Below are 19,022 nucleotides of genomic sequence, written 5' to 3'. Positions count from 1 at the left end.
AAATAAGCTCATCTGCTTATTTGCTTAAGAAAGCTGGAGGAGCCAGTCAGATGGAGTTGTCAACCTGGCATCCAGAGATCTCCATGCAGTTGCAATGGGCAAAATGCGCCTGGCGCCTGGCTAATTTCTAACACTAGCTCAGGGATGGTGCGGGTTTCACTCCAGCAACATCCAGAGGGCACCTCAGTGGGCATCCATGTGCTGCAACTACTCAAGAGGCAAACTCATATTTGAGGCAGAATTATTCAAACATGCATACACACCGCACAGTGACTCTCCACTGAGCATGCAGACTGCCTCCATTTATAAGCACTGTCTTTGAGGCAACATTTGAGCAAAGATAGGCACTGTTCATGCTATCAAATGAAGCAAGCATGTGTGCTCATTTGCAATGAATAGTGAGCACACATAGCTGAGCTGCTCAAAGAACAGGGAGATGGCTTCAAGTCCCCTCACCCCCATTTTATAAAAATGGGCAGTTAAAGATGGCAGGCAGCTAGAAGCTGTATCAAGGGGTCAGGATCAGTTACCAGAAGGTAGCAACACTTGCTACTCAGACATAAACACTTCTGAACACGAAGGTTTTATTAAGTTATCCAGCTCACAGCTATCGCAAGAATAATCCTCAAGTAAAAATGTCTTTCCTTAAAGTGATCACTGGCACAGTTCCATAGCTTACTCACTGAACTCTTGCTATGCAAAGAAAAACTTGTCTACCATGTCTATCAGCCAGTTTCAGCCCTGAGTTCCAATATTAGGACAATGAGACACATTTTACTCTACACTATGCAGGATTTTGACAGAAATACCTTTCTCATTAGTCTTTTCTTCTAAATGAAAAGCCCCAAACACTTCAACCTGTTCCAGTAATAGGCTCTACCCCTATTTAATTGCTCTTTTCCCACTACCTTTTTAGTTCTAGAAAAGAAATTGAAAAGAGGCAACCAGAACATTTTGGCTAGGTGGTGCCCTCCAGATCTTGCTGAAACACAGATCCTAGCACCATTCAGTATTAGCCATGCTGTCTGGGGCCAATGGGATTTGGGAGTTCAAAACATTGGGAGGGCAATTAGTTATTTACCCCAGATTTACACGGCATTTTAAACAGTGTTAGAAACCGAGATATGAAAGCTAGGAGCTGAATGACACCTTAAACCTAGGTTATGGGCGCAACAACGGAATGTCTAAGCGCACTTTTTTTTATAACAAGAATACAAAGCTGAAAATGAATGAACTGCAGATAAAATATTAGGTTCATTTTTCTCATGCAAAAAATAAAGCCATGCTTCCCCTGCCCACCCCCCTAATATTCTTAAGAGGGTCTCTTCTCCAGTCTTCAGAGAGTGGCTGGAAGTGGGGAGGCAGAAAAAGGTCCCCCTTACCTTCCACTCTGCAGTGTTAATCTGAAATCTTAGGCCCACCACTGCATCCTCAGAAACGGCTTGCGCCAATGAAATTCCTTGTCACAAAACGTGCCTAGAACAATGGGAGTTTTGAACGCTGGTTTCAAAATACTGAATTTTGACCACCACCCTCATGTTATCTCCCCACTCCCATCTTATGTGTAAGCACCCTCCCAAGAAAGATGCTGATTACTCTGAGCAGATTGTGCTCTATTAGGACTAAATCCAGCTTGAAAAACTAAGCATGTTTACAGTCTGCATGATTAAGAACATAAAATGAGTCCGCCTGATCAGGCCAATGGCCCATCTCATCTAGCATTCTGTTCTCACAGCGGCCAACCAAATGCCTGTGGGAAGCCTGCAAAGTGGACATGAGCTCAACAGATTATTTTGGAACTGTAAATGTGTGAAGAATCTTGAGATAAAAGAAAGACTTTAACAAAGTGTTATGTTTGGTCTGTATCCAGTACATAAGTTCCAGATTTGTTGTCTTTCGGAAAAAAAATGTGATTTTTATGGGAAAGATGGCACTAAGTCATTTTTATTAAACAAGATCCAGCTGTTTAAGTTACTTCATCTTTCTTTTCAGAGAACTGAGAGCACTTTACCTATTGCTTGGCCAAAACAACACCGAGTAGGAGGGGGAAATCAGGGTTGGGGATTCTGTGGCCTCCAGACGGTTCTGGACTCCCTTCAGCGCCAACGAGCATGGCCAATGATCAGGGCAGATCATCCAACATAATATAGAGAACCACTGGTTTCCCACCCACCCCTGCTTTAGATGTAACTTTAGGACTTAATATGTGACCCAGAGCTAAAATTCCAGAACTTGTTTCCAGTGGCATGGCTTTACTTTAAAAAACAGTAGGTGCAGAATGCCATTCCTTTATTGAGCCAGCACTATACACTACGCAGATCCAATATTAAGAATGGTTTTCATACCAGAAGGGCATGAGTTCCAGACAGTCTTGCTTCTCTGTTTTAACTCTGTCCAATAAATGTTGCAACAAGCAGTTCACACTTTTACTTTTATATAAAGCAATGGCTTAGATCCAAACTAAGTTAGCTGAACTTGGGTCCCAAGTTCGTAACCTGAGTTTTGCAAATCAGCCAAACTAAGTCTGCCCATGGTATTCACAGAGCAGATTTCAAGTATTCCAAGCACACATACTGTCTCGATGTATTTACAGCCTGTCCTGCAAGGCAGGCCAGGATCATGCCTATGTTGTGGGTGCCAAGCCCCAGGGAATGGTGTCTTGTTTAAGGCTACCAAGTTTATGGCTGAGGTGGAAGTTGAACTTGGATTTCCTGGCACGCAGCTCCCGCTCATCAGTTCTACTTTCGGCTTAGCATTGTTAGCAAGTCTGTAACATTTGCAGCAGTCATATGGGGCAGCTCTGAGGACTTGATGACATGGCAGTCTGCTCAGCTCAGGCAGCTGTCCAAGATCCCTTGAACAGGTTAGGGGGAGTTGCAGGCAGGAAACCCAATACCATGTTGGCTTTTTTGTTACCAAAAGACTCAGTGCTAGGCTAGGGGCAGGAAGAGGGGAAAGGAATGTAAATCTAGTATTGGTGGCCAGAAATCTGAAAGTGGAAGCCTGTCTCCTGAGCATAGCAGAGTGACCCTACTAGTGGTGGTGAGCTTCACATCTATTGTACAGAAATGTTAAAATAATTTTCAGTCTTTATTGGGCATGGTGGTTTGTTTGTTTTTTTAAATCACACATGTACAGGGGTACCTCAGGTTACAAAACCTTCAGGCTACAGACTCCACTAACCCAGAAATAGTACCTCGGGTTAAGAACTTTGCTTCAGGATGAGAACAGAAATTGTGCTCCAGCGGCGCGGCGGCAGCAGGAGGCCCCATTAGCTAAAGTGGTGCTTCAGGTTAAGAACAGTTTCAGGTTAAGAACAGACCTCTGGAACGAATCAAGTACTTAACCCGAGATACCACTGTACTAGAAAGGGGGAGGGAGGAAGAGAACCTGTTACATCTGAACCCTTGACCTCCAGTCTTGTGTTTCATGGTCGCATCACTGGGATACTATATTATGCCAAAATCTCGAGTTCTAGCCACTACAGAATATTCAATGTTCTGTTTGCTTTTATATGACCAGCAGTCAGCAGATTATTATCAGGCAAGTGGTGGGAGTACAGCAACTGCAGACTGAAGATGGGCAAGAAAAGACCAGAAGAGCTAGAACCAACACAAAACACAGCTGCTGCCAACAAGTCTTGCGACAAAAACAGAGCAAGTTCTAATGTTAGTTCTATATTTTCAGCATGTTTTGGGTGTAACATTCACGAGGTTCATTCACTGTAAAACATGCTATTTCTCTAAGCGTTCAGATGAACACAGAATATGAATTCTCAAATGCTAGCATGCCACTCACAACATATGGCGCAAGCTCAAGTAGACAGGAAAGTGTTGTGGTCCTCCAAATACCCTTCTAATAAAGTAAGGGCTACTGAAATGCAGCTGGAGCAAGAGGTTGTCAAGAATATTACATGGACTGGAGGATATTCAGCACCAACCACATGCCACAGTCTCTGCCTTAAAGACACAGCCACAGATTATCAAAATACTTCATGGCTTACACACACACACACACACAAAAAGCATTCCATGCAATTAAATCGATGAGAAAACCTAGAACAGGACTTTCAACGTGGCATTTCCAATTCATTGCAGCCTCATGAGGCTGCAATCCTATTTCCACCTAACCAGGGAATTGGTTGACACCCGTCTGTCACAAAAGACAATGGAGTGTGCCTCCAGGGGTGAAGTCAAACTGCTGCATTAGCAGCACTGAAGCAACCTCTCCAGGGCACAACCCTAGGCAGCGTGTAGGGAGATCCTGGGCTGCCCAGATGACAAGACCCCCCCCTCGGCTTCGCTGATGTGGTCCAAAGGAAAGCAGAACAATATGTTTGGCACCACTTTTGCTGCAGGTGTTGCTGGAAGGAGGTGTACAAGGCGCCATCCAACCATCTAAGGGACTCCACTTTGGATTTGTGTAGGGCTTACTCCTTAGTCTTTTCTTCTCCTAAACATGTCTCACAAGCCAGCAGAGGTTTAGGATCAGTTTTCCTTCTCCTAGATGGGCTACCTTCCCAGGTTGACAAGCCCCATCTGCCCCTCACTTCCCTCTACAGCAACCGCCTTCTTGACTATTGGACCCAACTATTAGTCTCGTCCACTCAATCCACTGAGCCTGTCTTCACACGTAGGAGAAGTCCCCAACTCACTGAAGGTTTGAGACCCATCGGCTGCCCTCACCTGGTTTAGCCAGCCAGTCAAAGTCATTCGCGGGATGTGACCGCTGTCGCACGCTAACAGCTTCTAGGAACCACAGGTGAGAGCTGAATGCAGGTACCAAAGGTGGACAAACTACCCCAGAAAGAGCATGACGTGTGTCCCCCACCAGAGGTAGTACCCCTCCCCTAACATCCCGCTTATCCCAGAGAGTAAGACCAGCTGAATTCAATAAGACTTACTTCTGAACAGATATATATAGGATTGAACTACAAGTCATAAATTCAACTAGTGACATTTGAGAAGATGTTAGTGTTTGTTGTTGTTTTTAGATGTAAAGTAATAAGTGCTGGGATACTAAAGCAGAGCTCAAATAAAACAGCTGTTAAGAAATTGCCCAATGCACTTCTGTTAACGAAGCAACAGGAAGACTCAGCAGCGCGTGTGTTCTAACGTGGGCTGACACAAGGAAGAGACAGGAAGCAGCCAAGGCTCAGGGAACAGAAACATAGCAAAGATTTCATGTTCATTAATGCCGAGGGCTCCATTTTGGCCCTACATATATGGGGCCAATCCCCTGCAGGATGCTGATAGAAGTCTGCAAGCGTCAGAATTCTGCATTGCAGGGGGTTGGACTAGATGACCCTTGGGTCCCTTCCAACTCAATAATTTTAGGATTCTATGAGGGGTGTATACAAGAAGCAAGTGCTGGTATTAACACAAACACATTATCAAATTGATAACTTTGCAAAGTTAAAAAGTGAAGAGATTTTCTTGAGCCAAAAGAAAGCCAGTTAGTCGGCTGAGCTAGTCACTTCCTTTCCAGCCCAGTTCACAGATAGCCTATTAATATTTCAGCAACAGTCATCAAGGATCCACCCGCAACTAATCCTATTATTAGAGAAGTTTTTCTGCTCAAGATCATCAACAAGTGCCTGGTCTCATCAGGGATGTGTGCCGTTCTACAACCACAGTTTGGCAACCTAATGAAACCTTTTCTTTATTCAAGCAAGTCTAAGCCTCATGTTTGCGCAGAAATGATCAACACAAAGCAAGAGGCAGAGATTGCAACTGTCAGGAGCAAATGCTATGCAGAGCTCCAGAGTCCAATTCTCCCCATAAGACACTATACAAGTAGTGCCTCAGTGCCTCATCATGATTACCCAAAACACACCCTTCATTAATTCATACAAAAAGGGCATATAAAGAAAGGACATAGAGGAGGGAGCTTTCCACAGCAGCCCTTCAATTTTGGCATTCCCCACCTTTGGTTACTTGGAAGCATTCTCAGAAAGCTCCAACAGATCATTTGTACATAAATCGGGTCGCTGGAATAGGGGGGAAAGTTGTATTTTTGTGGCAGATACACTCTGTTTTATTTAGCATCCCCTGCCCCGGTATTGATTGCCTCAAAAACATTTCCTCTACAACCTAGGTCTTGGAACAAACAACAAAGGATGTATTCCCTTCCCAGGTTGTCCTGAAATCAGTCCCCCTTTCGCTCTTCATCATTCAACCCATGCCACCTAAAACATTTGCAAAGTTTCTGAACCCAGACAGACAGACAACACAGATATTTAAAGCAACAAAAACAAAAAGTCACGTGACTTGGGACATCAAGTAACTACAGCCTCGATCATTATTCCCTTTGTATGTTAATCCAAGAATGGCAAGAGTGCAGCAACATGCCACATGATCTTACATGAGCAGCTGTTAACTTGGCTTGCCCCATTACCTTGGAAACCTCTATGGTAGCAGTGAGCTGCTTTCTTCCTCGCTCACGGTTGCGACAAATGGCAAGATCGCATGCCCTTGTTTCCCCAGCCTGTCTACGTGAGAAATAAGACTGGCCAAGGTAAAGAGACCCCTGACCATTAGGTCCAGTCGTGACTGATTCTGGGGTTGTGGCGCTCATCTCGCTTTATTGGCTGAGGGAGCCAGCATACAGCTTCCAGGTCATGTGGCCAGCAGGGCAGCGCACGGAAACGCCGTTTACCTTCCCGCTGGAGCGGTACCTATTTATCTACTTGCACTTTGATGTGCTTTCGAACTGCTGGGTTGGCAGGAGCAGGGACCGAGAAACGGGAGCTCACCGCATTGCAGAGATTCACGGGGATTCAAACTGCCGACCTTCTGAGCGGCAAGTCCTAGGCTTTGTGGTTTAACCCACAGCGCCACCCACGTCCCATAGTCCAATGCGTAGTCCAAAGTTTACGTAACCAGAGGGTTACTCAGAATTCGAGAGTATTTCCTCCCACATACATGCATATGCTGAAGTGCCATTCCAGACCTTTCAACTGCATGCAAGCATAGTTTTATCACTGCTTTAACTTTGCCACAAGGATTTTCCTTTGCTCAATGGGACATCCCCGCCCTCCTCCCCCCCCCCGCCATTGCTCCATCAGCACAAAGATTTCTGCTTGGCAACAGAAAGCTCTCCCCCTGCACCCCTGCATGCCCCCTAAATCTATTCCAGGGGTTCCCCCAACCCTCTGGAGCAGTGTGCAAGATTCATCCAACACAAAAACCACTTACCTACTTGCAGGACACGGTCAACAGCACCCGACTGTAACAAATTTAGGCCACGGTTAAAGGGCACACGTGAGTCTCGCTCACCCTCCGGAGGGTGATAGCCAAGGGATGAATACATGCATATTTCTCGCTCACTCCGTGGGAAGGACCAAAAAACAATGCGCTTCTGCACAGGTTCCGGGACACGGGAGAAACGCTCTTCTACCTGGACGAGAGGAATAAGATCACCATTAGGACTATAACATCCTGGGACTAGGGATCTGAATGACAACTGTCTCCTGTATAAACCCATTCATCTCTTAAGATCATCCTCCAGGTGCCACCCTTGCAGCCCCAACCTTTAGACCCAAGGATCAAGTCTTTTCTGTGGTGGCACCTGAGTGATGGAACTCGCTCGCCTGAGATATCTGCCTGGCACCAACTCTTAGCTTTTACACTGCCCTGTGGTATAGCAGTGTTGGACTGGGACCTGGGGGGCAAGGTTCAAGACCCCACTCAGCTGTGGAGCTCACTGGGTGACCCTGGGCCAATCACAGGGTTTTTCATGACTGACTTGGTTCCTGTTAAAACTCTGATGTTTTATATTCAGAGCTTTACTTTTATAGCTATTCAACTGTCAAGCCTAACACAGAAAATGAGAATCTAAATGTTTAAAACAATACATAGGTGCATGTTTCGGCCCTGGCCACCTCCAAACAAGCCTATGAGGCCCTCTGCCTGACATCCCGGAACAGGGATGCCATAAACTGATACAGTGGTACCTCCAGTCGCGGACGGGATCCGTTCCGGAGGTCCGGTCGGATCCAGAGGTTTCCGCAACCTGAGGACCACTTCTGCGCATGCGTGCACGGCGAAACCCAGTAAAATACTTCCGGGTTTGCCGCGCACGCATCCCGAAGTTTACGTAACCAGAGGGTTACGTAAATGGAGGTATGACTGTATACACTTTGTTCACAAGGCAACGCTGCATTCCCCAACCCGGCCTTGATGCAGGAAGGATGGGAAAGCTGGCGCTTGACGCCCTCTCATCAGCCCTAGCCAGCAGGGCCAGTGATCAGGGATGACTGCAGCTGGAGTTCAGCAACATCTGGAGAGAAACTGCATTGGCTGTCTGGGCACAAAGACCATATTTTCATGACACCAGGGTATGACTAAAAATCTTTTCAAATTCCTAGACACCAATGTGGTCAAGCAGATGGATGGCCAGCTATTTGGGCTGCTACCCACCCCTCTGAGTACTATAAGAAGGTGCCTAGTGAATTGGAATTCCTAAGTATTTGGTGGGGTTGAGGGTGGAGACGACATGAAGCCACATGATACTGGAAGCCACAGAATTGTGACAGGCCTGGGAAAGGAATGCAAATGCTTACGCAAAGATGCGATCGCCAAGCATCATCTACCGTAAACCAGAGGCATAAAGCCATTGTTGTGGCTTGTTAGTAGCCCGTAGCTCAGAAAAAGGAGAGCAGCTATGGAGAAGCCTGCTCTGGGCCCATAGCACCCATCCCTCCCAGAGAGCAGAGAGTTCCTGCTGCCACAGATAAAATGAAGGGGGGGGGGGAAGTGAAGCCAGGTACTACCACACACCATGCTAAGCTCCTGTCCAGTGAGAGCTGGGTCCCATGATCATCTTGACTTCCTTTGGTCATAGCATATCTGGCTAGTTAATGCAAGTAAGTTTGGAATTCCTTCCTCTCTCCCCTCGCTCGCCCTCCATTTTGGTCACTGAGCCTCGGAGCCTCATTCCCCTTTAGACCAAGCCTGAACAACATTCACATTGATAACAACCCCCCAAAGGCAGGGAGGCCCCAGCGTGTTAATGGGAAAGTCCAAGCACACCAAGAGCAGCATACGAATGGAAGAATGGCCATATCATAACCTCCTTATTGCTCCTCCATTTCCTGAATTCAGAAATATATGCTGGGCTTGTTACCCAGCATACCCTGTGCTGGCCTTTGTGAGAGACTGTGAGCCTGTCTCTCAGGGCAAAGGATTGAAATCTCTGTATACAGTCGTGTTTTATTTTATGTAGACCAGTAGTGATATAGTGTTACACAACTTGTAATATAAAGAAATACTTTGGAGAAGAACTGAACGGGTGAGGTGTTTATTCCTTCAAGGGAATTCACCAATAAAGAGCTGGATTGCTGCTGCTGTGAAGATGCAGGAAGATTTTCTGGGTAAAAGGAACCCCAAAGGGCTGGAGCACAAACCGTCTAACACCCTGGGACAAACAGCAAATGCCTTAGGTCCATGTTTTTCAACCTTTCAGTCCAGCACTCATTCTCAAAACAAAACAAAACCACCACCACCGAACTGGGAGGGGTAGCTAATGCCACCGAAGATGGAATTAGGATTCAATATTAGTTTTAACAGATTGGAGAGCTGGGCCCAAACTAACAAAATGAATTTCAACAGGGACAAATGTCAGGGTCTGCACTTGGAAGGAATAACCAACTGCACAAATATAAAATGGGGGACACATGGCTTGGTAGTACACGCGAAAAGGATCTAGGGGTCTTAGTAAACCACAAACTTAACATGAGTCAACAGTGCGATGCAGAAGCAAAAAAAGCTAAGGTTATTCTAGGCTGCACCAACAGAAGTATAGAATTCAAGTCAAGGGAAGTAATAGAACCACTCTATTCTGCCTTGGTCAGATCACACCTGGAATAGTGTATCCAATTTTGGGCTCCAAAATTAAAGAAGGATATTTATAAAACTGGAACATGTTCAGAGGAGTGTGATCGAAATGATCAGGGGTCTGGAAACCAAGCCTTGTGAAGAACAGTTAAGGGAGCTGGATATGTTTAGCCTGGAAAAGAGGAGACAGAGAGGAGACATGATAGCCATCTTCAATTATCTTTAGAGCTGTTACATGGAAGATGGAGAAAGCTTCTTTTCTCCTGCTCAGAAGGTTAGGTAGGACTTGAACCAATGGTTTCTAGTTACAAGAAAGGAGATTCCTAGGTCAAAGGGAAGCATTGGGAATGGGGATGTTGTTGGCACCTGCCATTGACTACACTGCAACAGGGGGCCAAATGCCAGTCTCTGGAGCCTCCTGCTCCTTCTTCTTGCTATTCTTGCCTACCGTCCCCAAGCTCATGAACAGTGATAGTTCTCTCTGGATAGCTGCGCAGACTGGGCTTAAAAGGAGAAGTTGTGTAACCAAGCATGGTGATAGCAAGGAGAAGGTGGCCTTTCCCAAGTAAGGGTTGCATTGAGGGCATCTTGCCCAACAGCCCTCCAAAACCTGGAGCCAGCTCCAACTCCTCTCTCATATTCCAGTCTATGGATTATTCTCCCACTTCGTCTGAATTTTCTGCCTGGGCACAGTCTCCTGGCCCTTCAGCCTCCATCTCTTGGGATCACTCTCATTCATCTGGCTTACCTTCCTCACAAAGCTCCTCCTGCCCTACAGACAGCAGGTGACTTCAGCCCCAGCCAAACCGACTTCCCACTTCCCCACATCTGTGACAGACTGTGCGCAAACATTCTGCGTGGCCCATTTCATTCTCGCTTCTCGGAACGCTCAAGACACCACAGAACAGCTCAGCCAACAGGTGCCAGAAGTTTCAGCACTGCTGCAACCAGATCTCTTACATGCATCACAACAGGCACACTAACTTCTAAATCTATACACCAATTTCCATGCAAAGGATACTCAAAATTGGCCTTCTCTTCTATTTCTGGTTCCAGACTCCCACACAGTTGCCACAACCAACTGACGCCACAAGGAAAAGACTTTTCCTTCACTTCAGCATAAATGGTGGCCACACAAAGTCTTGGTATTCAGAGAATGGCCAGCAAGGATCAGGCAGGCTCCTAAAAGTCCACTCGCAGACATTTCCTCCTAGTCCAGTTTATGTATCTTATAGGTACACAATTCCAACTCTGTCCGGAAAACAGAAACTGGTCCACATGTTGCCACTTACCTAACTTATTTCCCTTCTTGATAATTTATGTTAATACAAGCAGCTTCCTCACTGGCGAAAGTTTTCTCCCATATTAAGCAATGGTCTGCTTACAAATATTCTCAGATCTCATCCAGCCTTATTTTCCCCCTTGCCCTCTCGCCCAATCTTCTCAAATTAAAGATAAAAGAATGAGCAAATCTTTCAGCCTAAAACTTTGCCTAAATTCCACCCAATAGTTTCCTCAGGTAACAGAGCGTTATCAACTCTTGTCTCACAAGCAGCAGATGAATCTTTGGCACAGGCAGATGGTCGTAAGACTCCAAAATTTCACTAAACCCTCCTCCTCTTGTGCCAAATTTGTAAGTAACCTTGTGATTCAATCCAAACTTGGGCAGAACTGGATTCCTTACACACACACACACACACACACACACACACGGTCTTAATATGTCATTCCCTTTCGGCCCCCTTCTCCATGCAGTCGTCTTAACTACTGGAATTTCTCCCACTTAATCTGTTCTGATGCCTTCATTAAATTCATCTCCCACACACCGTATTGCTATTCTCACACCACCTTTTTTGCCAAAATTTTCAGCTCTTTCAGCATCGGGCTTCTAGTTCAAAGTTCTCTTCCAGCACTTTCCCTGTGTCTCCATGCAGGTTCTCTTTTTAACTCCCCATTTTCTTAATTCCATCCCCCATCCCCTTTCACACTGCTCTTGACACAAGAAGCAGATGCCAGGGCCATAGCTGGGGAGGGGGTGAGCGCTAGCTGGACATTTTGTCCGAGTTGAAGCTTCCAGAGGCACACCATTGAGGCTCCCAGCCTGTGCGTGTGTGCGTGTTTGGGGGTGCCAAACTGGGTCTTTGACCAGGGTGAAATAAAGCCTAGTTTCAGCCCTGCTTTTATCCAGTCCTCCTGGCAAAACTCATCTCACACACAGTCTCCCTAAGGACCAGAGAGTTCTAGGCTGGATTACTGCAACATGTTATATGTAGTTCTGCCTCTGAAGAATGTTTGGAAACCAGCTGGTGCAGAATTCAGTGGCCAGGTTGCTCACCAGGACAAGACGGTTTTAGCATATTACACTGATCCTGGCCCAACTGCACTGGCTGCCAATTAGTTTCTGGGCACAATTCAACGGGCTGGTTGTGACCTATAAAGCTTTAAATGGCTCAGGGCTGCAATCCCTGAAGGACCGCCTCTCCCCATATGAACCAACCCAGACTCCGAGATCATCGTATGAGACCCTTCTTCACATGCCTCCTCCATGAGAGGTCCAGAGGGTAGACCGCTTCTGCAGTGGCTCCCCATTTGTGGAATGCTCTCCCCACCCCCAGGGAGGTTTGTCTAGCACCTTCATTATACATCTTTAGGTACCAGGTGAAAACACCGTTGTCTTCAACCAGGCCTTAGCTGATTTATATTCTATGGCCTTTTAAATATGTTGTTGTTGTTTTTTGAGCGGGGAGAATTATTGTCTTGTTTTGCTTTTGTTCTAACTATTTGTCTGTGCTTTTATCTTGTATTTTTATCTTGTGATCTTCAGATGAAGGGCAGTATATCCATTTAATAAATAAATAAGCTTCTATCTCTTCTGTGCTAACTTCCCTCTGGTATCCTTCCCTCCTTCTGGCTATTCTTTAATCAAACACTGGGGGGGGGGGGGAGATCCAAATGGGGGAGGGACTGTGTCCCACTAACCCACTGGAAGATCTCCTGCACAAGCCTCCTGCACAAACAAATGTAAGCTTCATAAAAGCAACTGCCATTAATTTCCAGGCTAAGGTCAAGGTTTTGATGTATACAACCCTATACAGATCGTCTTGCCCCTTGCATATCCTTATACGGCTCTGCAGATGTGGGCCTCCTGCAGATACCATCTTATGAGAAGGTCTGTTCCACACAATATAGCAATCAGGCCTTTAGTGTTGTGGCACCTGCCCCCTAGGAATTCCCTCCCCTTAAATATTACACAGTCACCGTCTATGGTGCCTAAGGAAGGGCTCCACCTTCCAACAAGCCTTGTCTTTCCCAGTCTGTATCTATACTGGAATTGTTTTAAAGATGTTTTATCACTGGTCATCTGCTACCCTGGGCAACTTTGAAATTATTATAAATTCAATAAATAAATAATGATTTAATAAATAAATGGGGCTTGCACAGCAAACCTCCCAGTGGATTTCACCTAAAGAATCAGACTTGTCCACATCAAACTTCACTGCTCTTAAAACTGCACCAGAGAATTCATCACCTGATAACAGCTATATCACCTCATCTGACCAGAAGGTTTCCTTTGTATATTCCTGTTTGCACTTCAGTCAGCTAGGAACAGAGTTTAATAAGGTGACTTGATGAAGAGAACCAGAACAACGCACAGCCCAAGAACAATATGAGAAAGTCAGTCAGGAATGGTGTACTATGGCAATAGTGTCCTTCAATTTAAATACCGGGGGGGGGGGGGGCGGAGAGTGACAAAAGAAAGAAAGTTAACCAGCCAGTGCTGAAAATCAAGGTATGAAACTACAGAAGACCAGTTCTGACCAGGTATATGCTACAGACAAGTGGACCTGCAGTCCTGTTCACAGACCCTGCTTAAATCCTCAATGGAATTTAAGCAGTCAATGGTAAAACTGACTACAACTTCTACATAGACTCTGCCACTTCATGTAGCTAAGCGAGCACCAAGCTTAGTTTTCACTAAGGTAGTAAACCTATGTCCTGTTTGCTATTATTTAGATTGAAGTTGGGAGCTCTTATGATAGAATACTCCTTCATACACAAATTTCCTTGAACATGGGATATGTCTGGGAGAAAGATAGGCTAGAAACCTTCTCCCAAATGTGCTCCTCTTCCTTGTGAAAGAAACCAATTTGTTTAGAGAAGAATTTAGTAATACACCCACCACCACCTGCAGCCTAAAGTGGAAGAGGCCAGACACAGGTCTACGTGAAATGATCTAGACAAAGGCTTATTTATAGGCCATGGTTACAACCCTGTCACTTTCAAGTCAAAGCCATTCCCTTCACGGTGAGAATTCCATTTATCGAACTTGAGACGAGGTACCAAGTTAAAAGGCAACTCTTTGGCTGTGTTTTACAACAGCTATTCAGTTCAAATTCACATGCAAGGTGAGGACTATGCCTGCTCCAAATGACAAAATGGGGAGGGGGTGTTTGGGATACCCAGTTCTATCCTTTCATTCCTCCAGAGTTCTAATGTGCCTCAAAGCCAAGGCAAATTGAGGAGGTGGAGGTTGACTGATAAACAGTCTACACTTACTCTAAGCACTGGCAAAGTAATCCAGAGAGTCATCCTTGTGGACTAGCCCATTAAATGAGCAGAATTCAGAATTTTCCAACGGATTCTTCGCACACACAGCAGCCTTTTCCCTAGCGACACCCCTCTCCTTTTTACCGTTCCCTGATGAAACCTTTCCAGTCTTGAAAATTAAAGAGATTGGAGGGGATATGCTTTTTCAGCCCAGAGCTCCTCCGCATTCCTCCTATTTCAGGTGTGCAAGTGCTTGGACTTGGAAGTTTCACTCATTGATGGCAGTGACAAGTGACTCTTGTCTGACGAGTTTCCCAGCCTGACACAGAAATCAAACCCTGTCGTCTCCCTGGATGGAACTACAGCTGCTTACAAGGAATTCTTAGATTTGAGGGAAGGAAGTAGCTGAGCTTTGATCTCCAAGAATTGTGAGCAAGTGTAGCTCTGACAAATTTCGGAAAGAGAAGAACGTGTGTAGCGAGCCTAGCCTCCCTGCACCCTCCACGCCATAGTATCACAACCTTACCTTCTTCTAGGCTTTGCCCAGACTAGTCCTGGCTCTTTCGGCTAGCCAAAGTTAGCTAGTTTCAGCTATCCCAATTAACACCCACTCCACCTATTTCTCAGCAGGCACACACAGAGAAAGCGTTTAAAGGGCACCCTAGGATAACCACTTCCTCCAGATCAAGCTGCGTAAAGGCATCATTTGAACAGAGGGCAGGGGTTGTGGGTGAAAGAGAATCACAAACAGATGAAGATAAAACACAGCATGCGCAGGTAGTACGCAAAGAAAGCCAGGAGATAAAATCATGTTTTTCTTCCAATCTTAACGGACCTTGGAAGCCTGGCTGTAAATCCTGGTGGGATCACACAAAAGGGGATGTCAGAAAAATGCTGGAGCTTCTCCTCAAATCAGCAACTAAAATAAGTCAAGGTATATGGACTAAAGAAAGGAGGAGATCTGGAATGTAATTGTCAGTCACTCTGGTGAGACCTAGAGGAAGTCCACTAAATCGCAAGTTAATATACCAAGCAAGGCCACATTTAGGTCATTAGTCCCCTACACACCTCATGGGACCAGCCGTCTTGTCCCCGGTTCAAAAGCTACTTAGAGGGGACACCCTGCCCCCAATAATCCAACCAGCCCAAATTTGACCTCCCAGGAAAGGATGGTAGGAGATAGAGCATACAAAACTAAGTATGAATGACAAGATGTTAGGGTGGCAGCAGCAGGAGGGGGGAGAATTAAAAGGAAGAAAGGAGTTGGCCCCAGCGAAGACTACAGGGAGATGGCAGAGGGTAGAGATTGGTGGAGAGAAAAACAAACAGATTAGGCTCGGCTTTGTTCAAGCCTGGCTAGTAAGTCGGCTTGTCAACTCAAGGGGCGCGCAGAATTCCTGCGTTCCCTTCTCCTGCCTGCATAAATCCGGCCGAGGAAGCCCCTCGACGACGCTGCCACCTGCACCCCGACCCATTGTTCGAAGGGGCCGAGCCCCACAAGGGCAGCTTCGAAGGAGCGGGCAGCCCCAACTTCCACGGCCCGAGGCCACGGGATCGGCTTTGCAACGCCAGGCCGCAGCCGTCGGAGAAAGGAAAAAGAGAGGGGGGAGGAAAAGCGGGGGGCTTTAGAAGGGGGATGGGGGGCCGAGATATAGGGACGCGCTCCGGAGGATGTGCAGAGTGCCTTCGCCGTCCAGCACCCTCGGGGGAGACGAGGGGGGAGCGTGAAGGCGGCTTGCCGGGCAGCTGCGAGCCCCGGCACCTCTTGGGGAGAGAGAGGCGAAGGGAGCCTCGGACGCGCCGGCTCCTTCCCACGCAGCGGCCCCGGCGCCTCCAGGGCGGCCCGGGGGGAGCGGAGAAGCTGCTGCGCTCACCTGCTCGAAGGCCCACGTCTCCGCCACCCGCCGGGCGCTCAGGTCCAGAAGCGTCTCGACGGCGCTGGGGGCCGAGGTGGCGGCGGAGGCGGCGGCGCCCGGCCCCGGCCCCGGCCCCGGCTCGGGCTGCTCCCCGGAGCCGCCGCACCTGCGCTTGGCGGGCGGGGGCTCCATAGGCCCGGCCGATCCCCGGCCTCTCCTGCTCGCCTTGCCCGGAAACCCAGCGGCGGAGGCGGCGGCGGCGGCGGCCCGGGCCTGGCCCGCTCAGTCGGCCGTTCCTCCCTCTCCGCTGGCGGCGTCGGATGCGGCCCCTTTAAGGAGCTCCCACAACAATGAGCTCGGCGGCCGCGGCCTCGCCGGTCCTCCCTTTTCAACCTGCTCGCCTCCCATTGGGTGGCCGGCGAGGGAGAGACCGGCGAGGATTGGGCGAGCTCGGCTGCCGCTCAAGGAGGAAACAATGCACGCCCCCATGTCGTGGGGTTTAAATAAATATTAAAAAAAGGAAAGAAAGGAAAGTGGGAGGGGAGGGCCGTCTGGGGGGAAAAGGTGTCAATCAAAGGTCGAGAGGCCCACCCAGCCAATCAGGCAAGGCGGGGGCGGCCTCAGTCCTGCCGATAGGGTTCTATGTGGGCGGGGCCTGCGCTGCGAGCCTTCCATTCACAACATTCTGGAGCCGGCTGGGAATGGCAACAATGTGGCGAGCCGCGCATTCCAAGCCGGGAAGGGGCCGCCTCCGCCGCCCATCACTCCCCGGGGGCTCATCGCCGCCGCGCCCGCGCCCTCCTCACCACCGGACTCGAGGGAGGCGGGGGAGCCGCCGAGCTGCTCCGCTGCGAACCACCTTCATTCACAAAATGACCAGGAAGAAAAGTCGTTTCCAATGTGAAAGCGTAAGGAGCAAACTTTTAAACTAGGCCTGTTATGGAAGAATTCAGCCGCCCAGCCTTTGGGGCTAAAGGAGCAGGAAATCAAGGCTTTCCTCCACCCCAACCCCCCTCATATAATCCGGGGGGGCGGGCGGGATTTTAATCACATTAACTGAATCGTTTTCGCTCTTGACATAGAGCAACAGGACAATTCCAGGTAGCATCCCGTTTCAGTATCTGCTCCAAGAACGCGCACACGTCACCATTCCTGTCAAACACTTTTGCAAAAAAAGCTGCCGGTCTCCAGACTTGCCATATAGCCTGGACATTCTTAAAGCGACAGTTGAAAGAAAAAGGCTTGGGATATTAAATTTCCCCCTGAATAAGCACTAAGTATTATTGAAGGGGTGGGGAATAAGGCAATATAAAGGGCAGCACTATAACAGGATCTGATCATGATAGCTACAACATTAATGGTCCTGTCACCTGCTCATCTCATTGGGATTCCATCTTCTGCCAGCGATGCCATTCCACCATCTAAAAGGGACAAACAGGCCAGTTTCTGTGCAAAAGAATGGACACAAATTTGACATCAAAAGGGGCAATATTCAACAACCAGCGGGAGAACATTTCAACCTCCTACAATACTCTTTTACAGACCTTTGTCCTTCTTGGACAAAAGGACTTCAGAGGGAATCCTCAGTGTGAAACTGATGAGTTGCAACTTAACAAGAAGTTAGGTTCTATCACCTGTGGTCTGAATCAACATAACGGGTTTTTAACCTCACTACAGGTGTCAATTAGCTTACAAATGCCAGGATGCTTGCTATCTTCAACACTGCTTTGTGAATGGTTGCTGTAATTATCAGTGTCCCCCCCCCCATTTGTTTTTGCATTTCATTTCCCCCTGAATTCATTTTGTGTGTGTGTGTGTGTGTGTGTGTATTTCTCTACATCCATATACTTGCCAACACTTCAGGCATATGATAAAATAGACTTTAGTCCATAAAGGTTGATGCCATAATAAATTTGTTTAACCTTCAAATTGCCACAAGACTCCTTCATGTTTTGGAGCTTTAAATGCATGTACTTTAAATGCATGGTATGTTCTAGCATCCTGTCTCCCAGTAGCCTACTAGATGTCTTTGGGAATGCTACAAGCAGGACATGAGAGCACTAGTATTCAGAGGCACAATGTGTCCCTGATATTGGTGTACTATATAACCCTCATTTACTTGTAACAGACTCACAGAGAACAGGATATTATCACCTATGATTCAGATACCATAGTCCTGTCAGTGAAGGGAGAAGCTTCTCTTGATGCTTCTGTGCTGCTGCAAAACCAAAGTTCTCTAGGCAAGAGTACATTGAAATACAAAATAAACAAAAAAAAATGCAATTGCAATACAAAAAATTATTGCGGTATAGATCACGCGATAAAATTAACTGCAGGCAGGTCTTAAAACTTTATAAAGCCAATCCTCCTAACAGAAGCCATCTCAAGATCAGGACATGACATGCATGCCTGGTGGTGTGAGGGAAATGCAGCTTTCAGTGACCATGTGACTCATTCAACTTCTGATAACATGGTTATAACTCTGGAAAATATACAATAAATACTTAGCACTTTATGTCAAAAGTGAAATTTGAACCAGAGACCACCTTGTTCACAGCACACATAGAAAAGCCTAAGAGATCATAATGCAACCATGCAGAGATCCCAGCTTTGCAAAGGCAATAATAGGACTGCCCAGAATTTATACCAGTCCCCTCAAGTCAGGGACCTTGCAACACAACCTTCACAAGATTTCTAATGTATGTTTCTCCTCCATTCTCCTCCCCTCCTTTGAGGGGACAGGGCAGGACTTCCCAGACTTGAGTCCCTTGCTGTTGTTGGG

The 19,022-nt window shown here is 47.1% G+C and overlaps 1 protein-coding gene across 1 annotated transcript in view; it reads right to left on the bottom strand.

Annotated features, from left to right (window-relative positions):
- Positions 1–16,597, bottom strand: part of ZSWIM4 (zinc finger SWIM-type containing 4) — a 38,571-nt gene extending 21,974 nt beyond the window's left edge. The window contains exons 1-2 of the mRNA XM_080988057.1: positions 16,259–16,597; positions 7,197–7,398 (exon numbers count right to left, since the gene is read on the bottom strand). Of these exons, the coding sequence (XP_080844183.1) occupies positions 7,197–7,398; positions 16,259–16,432 (376 nt within the window). The 5' untranslated portion in view covers positions 16,433–16,597. The remainder of the gene's footprint in view (positions 1–7,196; positions 7,399–16,258) is intronic.
- Positions 16,598–19,022: the final 2,425 nt, after the last annotated feature.

Source organism: Podarcis pityusensis (genome assembly GCF_964106645.2).
Source record: "Podarcis pityusensis genome assembly, chromosome: 17".
Lineage (NCBI taxonomy): Eukaryota > Metazoa > Chordata > Lepidosauria > Squamata > Lacertidae > Podarcis > Podarcis pityusensis.
The sequence above is the reverse complement of the archived record's forward strand: the minus strand, read 5'-3'. Positions and strand labels throughout refer to the sequence as shown.